The sequence below is a fragment of the Sinocyclocheilus grahami genome, unplaced genomic scaffold (assembly GCF_001515645.1).
Source record: "Sinocyclocheilus grahami isolate Dianchi unplaced genomic scaffold, SAMN03320097.WGS_v1.1 scaffold85.1, whole genome shotgun sequence".
Classification (NCBI taxonomy): domain Eukaryota; kingdom Metazoa; phylum Chordata; class Actinopteri; order Cypriniformes; family Cyprinidae; genus Sinocyclocheilus; species Sinocyclocheilus grahami.
In genome coordinates, this window is record NW_015505264.1 from 493,239 (window position 1) to 506,299 (window position 13,061).

The window sequence follows — 13,061 nt, forward strand, 5'->3', positions numbered from 1 at the left end:
CATTTCCTATGTTACCCAGGCGTTGAAAGTACGTATTGTGTAGAATATGATTACGCCTTGATCATCCCTTTGATATCCAGAAGAACAATCCTAATATCAACCTTTAGAAGGTTGTCCTCCTATGCTTGACACTATCCATCCGTAGAAAGGTTTTTTGGCTGCTGTGCAGTTGCAACATTTATATACAATTACATTACTGGACCATCCTTGGTTTTTTGTATTTTCTTTTTTTTGTGTTTTTTGTTTTTTTTGCTCTACCAGTCCTTCGTGTGGGAAGCATTCTGGTCCAGGCTAACACCTTAGCGCACGGTGCTAGCTGACAGCTCAGTCTCTAAATGCTGTTCCACATTCAGGAAAAGGCAAAAGCCGAGTTCTAAAAGCCTTTGGAATCAGGACAGTCGCTCATGTTTTGGACAGAGGCAGGATTGCACCTTGGGAGGCAAAGATGTCTCTTGTGAAACACAATCAAAAAGTGTCTTCAGGATTAAAATAAGCGTTAAAATATTAAAAATCCAAATAAGAACATTAAAAAGTCCACAAAAAAGATAATTAAAAACTGTGACATTTTACCTTAAACAGAAAAAAACACCTGTACAGCAATATAAAGTAAAAAGAAATGTTACTTAATTTCATCGTTTGAAACAATTTTTAAGCATGATTTGATTTAACCTGTCAAACAGTTGCATTACATGCTACTTGTTCATCTCAGAATAGGAATACCAAAAGCAATACATTTTTGCATTTCTTCATATTAATAAATTTGTACCATGCACAGCCAACTACGAATATGTACAACAGCTTAGCTTTCTTTGTTCACGAGCCTTTTACTTTCATACATTAAGCCTTCTGTTACTTTGGAATGAATCACATTGTCCAACTGTATCAAACCAGAAAGTGATTCGTAAAAATTAAACACCCTTGACAGCGTTCACATTCTTTAAGTTACACAGCCAAAAATGAAAGAAAATTAAATAAAAACAGTAAAGCAATGTAATTCATGATGAATCAGTATTCTGTCTAGTAGGAAGCTGAAAATGTATGGCAAGCGATTTAGAAAAAACAAAACAAAAACAAAAACATTACACAGTAGCAGCATAACGTCATAAGATAATACTTTGTAATCCAAGTATCACTAAATATGATGGAAAATGGTCTATGTTCATGACATTAACAGAAGTGCCCAGAGTAGAATGGAAGAAACAGCCTATCCACTATATGGCAGTGTATAGGGGTAACACTGTGTTCAGTCCTACAGAAGTACAGGGGGGGGGGAAATAATTTTTATAAAACAAATGCTTTATCCCCCTTTTAAAAAGCAGCTTTCTTGTTTAAAAGAAGCAAATGTTCATACCATTTTTCAACACATTTTGTCCAACTTGCACTTTTTCAAGTATACAGTACTACTTTCATGGATGCACCAATTGTTAAATGTCTCTGGATTGTTCGGTGTGAAACGTCTAAACAAATGTGGACCAATCTGCTGCTGAACTACACACAAATAATAATTCAAACAAATGAATAAACAAACCCCGAAAACTGATGTCTATTAAATTAAGACATGGCCTACCTCAAATAATAATAATAAAAAAAGAAAGAAAGAAAAACTGAAATCAAATAAGTGCACTATAGTCCAGACACAAGCAAGTACCGTAACAGTATAGCAATTCACAAATGAAAAAATGTCCTATTCACATAATGTTCAAGAGTCTATCAAAACTAGAATTATTACCTCTTCAGAAAAGGGTGTGATGAGAGGTAAAAGAAAGAAGGTAAGAGTTGGCACAGATTATTAGTATATTCTACAAGAAAAAAGGGTGTTGTATATAAATACAGCTTGTGGCAATACAAACTGGCAAACACAGGGGCATAACACATGACTTCACCATTCTAAATTCCCTCAGTGGTAAAAGCATACTCTCTCGTAGGGCAAACTAAAAGAATATGCGCGTTGTCCTGTAACAGTTATATTGTCTCTTGGTACACTTACACACATCAAGGAAATGCCTCCAATAAAGCTTGACATGTTTTGGTAAAAGCCATTTATAAGCAGGCTTCGTTGCTGTTTCAACAAATGAGAAATGTTATGTTCTGACCTGAGAATTTAAAGCTACTGAATTACACCTAACTAAACGAAGAGAAATTCTCTTTGAAAGTTCTGGATCATTATCCCATACAGTACATGCTAGCATTTGGAAATCAATCCAGCTGAGGTGCAATTTGCTATCGTGAGAATTTTTGGCTTGAATCAAGCTCCAAAAGAACTTGTGAGAGTTTTCCTATTCCATGTTTGTATACAATATAAGCTCAGTCAAGCATCTGCAACAGTTCTGTCCATAACAAAAATCAATCATTTTCTTGCCAGCATATCAATATGGGAAAAACAATCCTGAGTCAATCTTTTGGTACTGTAATTTTTTGGGTTAGAGAAACTTTGGAACTGCAGTTAAAAGTCTTTTTTCGTTTAAGCAAGGGATCCGTTTTTCACACCTACACACTGAACATATCCATTCTGATACTACTGAAATTGCCATCTAGGCCGGACGCCGCCTTAGCCTTGACTTCCAACGTGTTATCTAAGTCATCCAGCTTCTGGCTTAACTCACTGTCAGACTCGTCTGAACAACTTTCGGTGGGTAGTGAGGTTTGAACCCCTGAGGTGCTGCACGAAGTTGAGGTAACCGTTGAAGGCAAGGAAAGGGGAGGAGGAGAAGCAGATGGGCAGGACGCAGCTTTCCTGGCTGAGGCCTGGAAAAGAATATTTGGCCAGGACTTCATGGACAAGTGAGAGAGATGAGGCAAGGTGTTATTAGAAGAAGCTGCAGACTGCGAGGTAGATGTGGTGTTAGGACAAGGGGAGCAGACTGAGTGAGGTAATAATCTAGCATGCTCTTTGGCATTTCTCATTGCTTGTTTGATTGTTTTCTCTTTGTGCAAGCTCGACTGAAGGTGTTGGCCAAGTGCTTCGTTTCCGCTGACAGACACGTTGCAGGCTATGCAATTGTACTTGCTCACGGCCTTGCGAAGCACTGTCTCTTGTGAATCGATAAACGGGTGACCAAAGTAACAGAAGGACTTCTGGTGGCGAGCTGCTGAGTCTTCATCAGCAAAAATCATCTGGCACTTTCTGCATATAAACTCGTGTTTGATGGACGGAACGATAAACGCATCTGGAAAGCCTGAACTTTTGGTATTCGTTCGGGGTTCTTCATTTGTGCTTTCTGTTGAAGAGCCTTTATCATCCTTAGTTTCAATAGTCTCTTTTGGTTTGAGAGAGTTGCTTCGTGCACTCGTTGACTTCATAGGGGGCGTTTTATGCTGCGGTTCACTTTGCTTCTGCTGCTGCTGATGCTGCTTCTGTAAGGAATCCTGGAGGGACTGCTGGTACTGTTGGTACTGCTGCAGCAGGGCAGTTGGAGAAAGCCCAGCAATAGCCTGCGGCATTGCAGGGCCGTAGGGGAACATGTTCTCCATTCCACACAGAGGAGGGAAGTATCCCCCCTGCATTCCGCCAGGAAGTTGGGGTGAGAAGCAAGATGCAAAGCCAGGGATGAAATAAGGCAAGAACTGTCCCCCTAGGAAGGAGCCTGGGTCACCAGCAATGGCATTCTGAAGGGCTTGCAGTTGTGCTGGGTCCATCTGTGTCTCACTTCCCAATTTTCCTAACATTGAAAGTGGCGGCGAGGGCTTTTCCCTTTTCTTCACAATTAGAGTCTCGGAACGGGCAGTGTCAGCTTCTCTTTCTTTCACCTTAGGCTTCTCTAACTTCTTGTCTTTCTCGGATTCTTTTATGTGCTGCTCAGTCTGATTTGCTGCCAAAGGAGTGGGAGGAAGAGGAAGTGCGGCGGGTTGAGGAGGAGGAGGAGGAGGAGGAGGTGTCTGAAGAAGAGTCTTGGTTGGGGTACTGCTGAGAGACATGGCAGGAGAAGGGGTGGCTGGAGTAGGGAACCCAAGCATGCCAGCACCAGGAGACGCTAAAGCTGAAATACAGTGGTATAGATAATATTGAAACATTTGACTGCAAAATAACTCCTCAACTTTGCAAGACATTATTTTGGGGCTATCCCTCTGTTATGGAACCAAACTGTTACAAGCACTTTATCTAAAGAAGGATACAACAAAAAGATAAAACCTTGAAAATAAGCACACAGGCATGAAATCAACTCAACTTTAGGGGTCACAGTCAAACTCGAAGTATTCCACATTGTTACAGTGAATGCATGCATTAAGTCTTTAGGAAATAAAGTTCTTCAAAGGAAGCAAATGGGGCAGTAGCATTTAATGCATTAACTGTTCATTGAGCTACTGCACTGTGTTTGTCATACTAACTCACCAGGTGTATTTGGTGGAAAACCTGGAAGGGAGGATGGCCCATTGACACCAGGAAGAAGCACTGGTGGGAGACCAGATATTCCTGGGTAGGCAGTTGGCAGGCTAAGGCCATGAAGTGCATTATTGTCCACTGCAGGTTGGTGATGGGCTGGCAAGTTGAGTACATCGGTTACCTTCTTCAAACGGTCAAGTTCTTGTTGAGCCATAAGCTGGCGGACAGTGGTAGGTGCAAGATAGTCTTTTTCTCGATCAACCTGGTTGCCCAGGATTTCCTGTACTTTCGCAATGTGCTGCTTCGAGAAGATATGATCACGAATCGAAAGTCTGGCTGTATACTTCACGCCACATAATATACACTCAGGCCTCGGCCCATCTGGGGAGCCCTGGCTTATCATAAATGGCTTTCCAATGTTTATTTTGAACTTCTTTTCTTTTGCACGGGCATTCTGGAACCAGACTTGCACAACCCGTTTTGGGAGTCCTATTTCATTGCCCAGCATTTCACACTCTTGCATAGTAGGTGTGCGGTAGTCACTGAAACAAGCCTTTAGGACTTTTAGCTGTAGGTTGCTCATTTGGGTTCTAAAACGTTTGTAGCCTGGTCTCTCTCCACCAGCTTTTGCAGACTTGAAGGGATTTGTACCTCCAAATGGACTGGGTGAACTTGGATCAGCCAAACTTGAAGTCTCGCTCTTGTCTGCATAATCATCTAGTTCATCATCTCTGGAATTGAAGAAGTCACTGTCTTTGCCAGAGAAACTTAATGCTGGGCTAACCATGTTGAAATGGAATCTATCCCCATTTATGTCAGAGATTTGTGCTAGGCTCATTCTGCTCTCAATAATTTTTTCACCTCCATTTACAGTGAGATTCTCAACTTCATTATTGGTCTCATCTCCGGTTGTAGCATCACTCACAGCTGTGTTAATTGAGGAGGTCTCATCAAAGTCAATTCTGTTGGCATCAAAAGAGGCCTCTGCAGAGCTAAAGTTAAGCCCCTCAAATTCATAACTATGTTCTGCTTTTACGGATGGTAAGCTCAATACATTTTTTAGTGCCATCTCAGAAGGTTTAACTGGAGTGGAAGATGCAGATGGAGGCTCACTGTCATTCATCTCAGTCTTTGTGGTCATTTGTAGGTAGTCAGCAAAATTATACTTATTGGGACTTTGACCTCCTTCGTCTTGAGGCATCATTGGACTTGGGGGCAAACTAAAGCCTGCCTGTTTTGCCTCATGCCAGTGTCTTGAGCGAATGTGGCTATCAAGAGCTGACTTGGCCTTGAACAGTGCTCTGCAGAAGGGACACTTTTTGTGAGTCTGAGAGGACCCAACTGCTCTAAATTGTCCCTTCCTCTCTCTGGCTCGGGTGTTCTGAAACCATACTTGGACAACTCTTTTCTTCAGGCCAACTTCACGAGCAATATGATCTAACATCTTTCTTGTTGGGTTTGAATCGAGCAAATATTTATCATATAGGATCTCAAGTTGTTCTGGAGTAATGGTAGTCCTAAGACGTTTATCTCTGTGCTGATCTTCTGCACTATTAACACCATCTTTTTCATGAGATCCATCCTCTTTTTCATCTAATTTACGTTTCACAGAGTTAGAGTTCACAGCAAGGCCAGAGTTGCTTGGAGTTGGCATCTGGGATAGGGCTCCAGACAGGAGTTGCCCAGTCATAAGAGGGTTATTTGGATCAAAGATCATATAGGGCATATCCAGTGGCCTTTCTAAAAACTGTGAGTGTAAGAATTGGTTCTGGGCAGCCAGAAAATGCATGTGCTGGTGCTCCTGCCACAGCTCTACTGTTGGGAAAGCGATTTTGCACTGATCACAGTGGTACTGTAACATTTGAGGTGGTAGGCTATTGTTAAGAGAGGACAGTGCAATTGAAAGAGGACTTGATGGGACAGTCGTAGACTGGGGCTGGGAATGGGGTCTTGACAATTGTGGTTGAGGTAATTTTTGTGGTGGAGGTTGTGGGGTTGAAGCCTTGGAAGATTTTAACTCATTTAGGTTCTTGGGGGTTTGTAAAGAGGCAATCTCTCCCAATTTAGTTTTTTCATGGAGGAGCTCAGGTTTGGGTGAGGACTTCCCTACATCAGGTCGAGGTGAAGGCATTAAGGGAGAGCTGGAGCCAGAGCTGCTTGCTGTTACAACAGAGTTTATTGCTGACTCTGTTGGCTTCATTGAACTTTGCTCATTGTTTTCTGTGAATTCCTCTGAGTGGTTTTCATCTCCAGCTTCATCATCCTCATCTTTGTAGCATTGCTTCTTCTGGTGAGTAATGAGGTCAAAAATTCGGGGGAAAATGACACTGCATTTCTTACATTGGTACTGCATGTTGTTGGTCCTAATGTATCGTTCATTTGTCAGTTCTTTCTTTTCGCTGTCTTTCGTATCTGTTTGGTTCTCATAGCTCTTGCGGGCCTTCTGACGGGCATTTTGGAACCACACCACAATCACTCGCGTTGGCAGGTTGAGTACCGTTGAGAGCTGCTCAATTTCATCATCCTTAGGGTAAGCATTGGTATCAAAGAAATCTTGGAGTACTCGCAGTTGATAATCTGTGAAACGTGTTCTTGATGACCTTCTGTTCGTCGTAGCATCAGTTCTGTAATACTCTAGCATGTTCACTTGTGATTCAAGTCTGATATCTTCCAGTGTGGTCATGGGTGGAATGTTAAAATTGTAAGGGGAATCTTTGCTTCTTTGACGTTCTTTGAAGAGTGTATTGCGGAACCAGTGCTTTATGACTTTCTGAGGGAGGCCAGATTTATCTGCCATTTCTTGAATCTGTTCTTCGTTGGGAGAATTATTGATGTCAAAATGAGCACGGAGGATTTTTAGCTGATCATCTGTGATTCTGGTGCGAGGACGCTTGAACTGAGACTGCCGCAGGAAGTTTGGATCCAGTCCCAGTTGTTGTTGACATAACTGTGTGAGGTCAGAAGATAAAGAGTCCATTGTTGGAAGCTGCAGCGCAAGCTGTGGGGGTAGCCCAGGGTGCTGCACTGATTGCATCATCAGTGGTGGGAAAATTGGCAGGTCAAGAGAAACAGGGAGCTGCACTTGAGGAGGTGCAGTGGGTGGTGGAGGAGGCGGTGGTGGTGGTGGAGGCGGCGGTGGTGGCGCTTGCTGAGGAGTTTGTAGAGGTGCAGGAGATGGTGTCTGCGATTTTCCTACAGACGTAGTGGCAGGGAGAGCGGTCACTGGGGCAGGAGGAGGAGGAGGTGGTGGTGGAGGTGGTGGGGGGGGTGTTTCTGGAGATGCTGGGTTTATGGGATACAACTTGTCATATGCCTCCCTGTACTGCTGTGCAAACTTTTCCAGCTCCACGTATGGAAAGAACTGCCCATGCACATGTTCCTGATGGCTTTTGAGAATAAGCATGTTGGAGAAGAACTTTCCACACAGCCCACACTCCAGTTTGTCAGTCAACTCTTCCTCTCTATTCTTTTTCTGGGTTTTCTGTCTATTCTCATTGTACTGTATAACCAATTCAAAGCCAAAGTTCTCAAGTAGTGCTTTAGCAGCATTACCTCTAGCTCCTGAGATGATGCGTGGTGGAGGAATAAGAGGTTCTGAAAATTTAGGCTTTCTTGAATCTTTAATGTCTTTTGCACTGTCAATATCATTAGCTATATCCAGCTTTGCTTTGCTCTCCTGCTTTTCTAGGTACTCTTCAGCATCTCTGGACATTTGAATCTCAGACAGGGCAATGTGGTAGGACTCAGTTTTTGGCTTGTGACTCTGCTGCTGTGCTTTCTGCTGCTGCATTTGAGACTGGGAGGCCTGCTGCTGAGCTTGCTGCTGAGAAAGTTGAAGCTGTTGCTGTTGGCCCAGCTGATGTTGTTGCTGCATCTGCTGCTTCAGATCTTCCAGGAATGATCCAGTCATACCAGGCATCCCAAATGCAGCTGAATGCAATGCAAGCTCAGGGCTGATGTTAAATTCAGCACCAGGGATGTAGAATGGGAAGAGGAACTGGGGCTGCTGGAATTGCAGCAGGGCCTCTGGTGTCATTGGGAAGTGTGGGAAGAAAGCTGGATTCAGAAACTGTGGCTGAAAGAATGCAGCTTGCTGCTGGAGCTCATGCTGCAGTTGCATCTGAAGCTGTGCTGGTGACTGGGTTGGTGGGTGGGTAGGCTGCACATGCATGTGATCAGTAGTTTGTTTCATGGTAACTTCTTTGGCATCTACAGTGTTTTCTTTGTTAGAGGGTACTGGTGCATTTGCAGAATCTGCACTTCCCTGATTGAGTGGAACAGGGCTTTTAGATGTAGAACTTCCGCTGCTACCACCCCCAGTACTAGTACTACTCTCCATTTTGGCAGTTCGTGTTTTTGTCTGATGAAGTACAGACCTCATATGAATCTCCAGGGTTGAGCTTTGGCTATAAGCAACGTTACATATATTGCATTTGTATGGTTTGTTGTCAACATTGTTGCTGGTCTCCTGGGGAACTGGGCTTGAGGCCTCTTGGATTACTTTCTTTAGCTTATGCAAATGTGAGACAGAATTGTAGTGAACAAGGAGAATGTTCTTTTGGGTGAATGACTCCTTGCATACTGTGCATTTGTATGGACGTGAGGGGTCTAAAAACTTTTCCATGGTGAAATTTGGACCTTTCCTAAAAGGCAAGGTCCGCTTTGGCTCTGAGCCCATGTCATCAAGCAAGGAGCTGCTGTCACTTCCAGTTGGACTGGCCTTCCCTTCTTGATCAAGTTCCTCATCTTTGTCTAGCTCATGCTCAAAGGCTTGTGCCTCTTCCAGAGCCCGCATCTCACTTTCAGCAATGTCTTCATTTAGGGGCAGGTTCCCACAGAGTTGCTGTACTTCTGCTTCAGTCAGCTCAGGGTGACCAGTTTCCAAATGCTTTCGAAGGGCAAGGAATGTCCTGAAGCTGCGCTGGCACAGACTGCACATGGTGGCTGCACGGATGGCATGGTACTGGGAATGTATCTCAAGCTTCTGCATAGTCTTGAAAGCCAGGCTGCAATGGTTGCAGCGGTATTTGTAGACGTGGCGATCAGAGACTGAGAGCTGCTGCCGCTTCTGCAGATCGCTTAGATGCTCCTGCAGGGAGTCTGGGCTCTTCCTGTCTTGACCACTTGCTTTCTTCCAGTCAGGGGCCTCAGCAGCCTCTTTTGGTGGTTTGAGATCCTCATTGGCAAATTCAACCTCAATTTTTTCTTGGCCTATGCTGTTTTTCAAATCCTTAGAGCTGTTTCCTGAAATTCAGAAAAAGGAAAGATTTCAGAAGTCTTCCAAAAACATTTAATTATAAAAGACTATTATTATGACTTTTCTAAGGAATCCTCTGAAATGCCATTCATACATTTCAGATGACACGGTGGCTGCATAAATGTGCTTACCCATGGGTTTTCCAGATCCCTCAGGGATAACAGCTGAAGAATCCATTAAAGATGGGACTTTGTCTTGTAATGATGTAGACAGCAAGGAATTGGGCACTGTAACATCTGGGCCTGCAACCTGAAGAAAAAAAATACACCAATCCCTTAAGAGATTCCAATGAATATAAGATAAACAATAAACACAAATATTGACCAAAATAACAGATTTATTCAAAAATGTTAAGCTTTAAATCAAGTAGAGTTATAAGGACTTTCTAAAGATGTTTTTCAAAGCTGCTCTTTTGTGATTTTATAGGAGAACTTTCAAGTTTATAACATATTCTTTGGAGAATACGCTAGGCCTGGGAAATGCTTATTCAAGTTATTCCCTGCCAGCCCTGACAGAGTATGATCTAGTTAGTAAAGCTGACAGCTTAGGCATTTTTTTTCTTTTTTATATTTAAAGGAAATTAATGCTGCACATACTGTCATAATTAACTTCTCCACACAGTCTGGAGCCACGCTATGGAGGTGGGTGAGATGCAGCTGCAAGTGAATCTTGTTGCTGAGGACATCCTGACACAAGGGGCAGCTGATGACCGGCTGCATGGAATGCTGGGACATGATGTGCAGCTGTAAACGGTTTGCATCCTTGTTACTGTAATTACAGTATGGGCACTGCTGCACCTGAAAATACAGAATTCATCATAGCATTGCCATGCATTACAGCACTGCTTCGACTGACTATACATGAGTGACATGATGCCTTAAGGAAATCAAATTCCAAACAAGACTCCAAATGTCTATAAAATCGAATTTCCTCCAATTCACTTTAGTTTTCATTTCATGTAACTTAATTTAAAACAGTAAATTAACTAACGTGAATGTCTGGAATTTCTAATCAGAAAATTACAAAGGATGTTGATATTAACCATTTCAGACTATGCCTGGTCCTCATTACATGAAGTACGTTTAAACTGAAACTTCTCACTGCCTGTTTTAATATAGCCCTTTCAGAAATGGTTCAGTAAGTCCTGTACCACTCAGACAGTGCTTTTTATATAATTTAAAAAGTGAATGAATATAAACTAATCCAAGAATTTAATTTATACACAAGTCTCAGTCTTGTTATTAAGTCTAACCTAAACTAACCTGCTCATTGGACAGCGTCTTCTCTTCAGCTGATTTGGGCCTCTTGGGTGGAGTGTCATTTTCTTTCTCCTGCTGAAGCGACCGCTTCCCTGCTGTAGATGTCCCCAGGGTTTCCTTACCCAGTGTATTAATTCCTGTGAATAAACAGAAAGGATATCTTCTGTCACAAGCTTATTCTGGACTCCTGATGCTGAAAATCTCCTGACAGAGGTACAATGACCCTCACTTTAATAAGACTGCACATTTGGGTAACATAAGCTTATTGTTTGGAATGTAGATCTGGTAAAAGGTTATTGGTGTGACTCACATTATGTGAGACTGAGATTATGTAGCAAATGAAATGGACATCACATATTTAATAAGAAAAAAAATCTTCAAAAAGCAGAAATTAAAGAAGAATTTAAATTGAATTACACCACAGACAAATTGTGTGTATTGATTTGGAGCATGAATACTAGAGGATCCAGCAAAAAAAAAAAAATCTATATTCACAAATGCAACCGAATGAAGATATTCGCAAATAAATAGAGGTTTGAATTAATTGTTATTGCTTTGCAGGTCACGGTACCATTATGCAGTTCATTTGGGGGATATAGACCAAATCACCATTCCCAGCATCCCCTTGAATATCCATGTCTCACACTCTGTATTAGAGTGGGTTGCCATGTTATTTCCATTTCAGCTGAGTTCAATTCAGCAAATCAGCCCCCAGATGTATTTAGAGTATGCTGCACAGAGTGATAAATCTTTCATTACCCCTGTATCCTCGGATGCAGACAGTGTCCCAGCCTCCTCAGTCAATGCAATTTATCCTCTCGCTGCATATGCAGTGCACAAAGAACGCCCTGCTCGCTGTTCTTCGCTCTAATCTGGTCACTCTAGGCTAAATGTGTGTATTACTCTTATGAATCAGAGCTTAGCGAAGCAGTCATCGAAAATGGATGGTAAAAATTTTTTTGGAAAAAAAGGAAAGTATTTTTTTCTGCTCTGTATTTATTTAAAGTATATTTCATTATCTGCTGTGTGTTCATGCATTTTAATTCTTGGCATTACAAGACATTCTGCTTATTTTATTGTGGTCTTACATATCAGGAGCCTGACATATTAGCCTGCCAAAGAAAGTGACACAAGAGGGGGAAAAACCACAAGGGCACAATACAAATTTCCAAGATTATCAAGAGTATGGTCTGCAGTCTCAAATAGCAAGGTAATCTTTTTTTCTCTCTTGGCCTTGATATCCCTGCGCTCTAATCTGGTCACTCTAGGCTAAATGTGTGTATTACTCTTATGAATCAGAGCTTAGCGAAGCAGTCATCGAAAATGGATGGTAAAAAATTTTTTGGAAAAAAAGGACACATGCATTTCATGACAAACAGAAAACCTAATTTGTGAGGCTGCCCAATCTCATTGCTGTACCGCATCATCTGACCTTTTTTCTCCCCCCTCTGTTTATTATGAGGATTTCTAATTTTAACTTTCAATTTTCGCCATCTTCCAGTCAATCTGCAACTAAATTATTTCCCAGGTGAGGAGGCGACTCCTGCACAACCGGGTGCAAATACATTTCACAATGCAATGAGGCCCCTTCCATTGATTGGCATCATATTGAATGTAAATGTATGGTCTGGGGGCTAATCTGCTCTACATGAGGATCCATCTTTATGATTTATTTTCTTAATCAACTCTCTGCTTTCATAAACATTTAAAGTGCATTGCAGATGGACACACTAGACTCTCAGAAAAGAAATAGGGACAGAAATTTATGAAATGCCTTTGCAGCATTTAATATTAATGAACACATTTTCTGCTGTGCACAATGCTTTGCTGAGTTGTCAACTAAATTAACTATTAAAAAATTCTAAAGATGGCATATATATGTACTGTATATATACTGTATGTAAAATATCTACACACAATAGTCTTTATGTTATGTAATATTGTGTCAGGACTCAATGGCTAGACTCTTTGTGTAGTCTGTACCTCACACTAAATGAGAATGCCCTTTTTCTTTGTCTACAGACACACACACAGTGCAATGAAGCAATAGAGAAAATAATTGTGACACCACAGCCCCCCTTCTCATCCGAATGACAAATGTCTTTGAGAAGCAGGACCTTGCTTGATTAGATAAATCAAACTGTGATTTATGACAGTCAAGCTGTTTGCATTACAGGGACCAGAACCGCAGACTGGCCACCCATCTTTATTTACAACTGTCAAT

The 13,061-nt window shown here is 41.9% G+C and overlaps 1 protein-coding gene across 4 annotated transcripts in view; it reads right to left on the reverse strand.

Moving 5' to 3' along the window:
- Positions 1 to 2,286: 2,286 nt before the first annotated feature.
- LOC107586695 (zinc finger homeobox protein 4-like) overlaps positions 2,287 to 13,061 on the reverse strand; it is a 77,764-nt gene continuing 66,989 nt past the window's right edge. For all 4 annotated transcript variants that reach the window (XM_016274145.1, XM_016274147.1, XM_016274144.1 and 1 more), the window contains 5 exons: positions 10,841 to 10,974; positions 10,175 to 10,375; positions 9,710 to 9,827; positions 4,331 to 9,565; positions 2,287 to 3,977 (listed from right to left, as the gene is read on the reverse strand). In XM_016274145.1, coding sequence (XP_016129631.1) covers positions 2,488 to 3,977; positions 4,331 to 9,565; positions 9,710 to 9,827; positions 10,175 to 10,375; positions 10,841 to 10,974 — 7,178 coding nt within the window. In that variant the 3' untranslated portion in view covers positions 2,287 to 2,487. The remainder of the gene's footprint in view (positions 3,978 to 4,330; positions 9,566 to 9,709; positions 9,828 to 10,174; positions 10,376 to 10,840; positions 10,975 to 13,061) is intronic.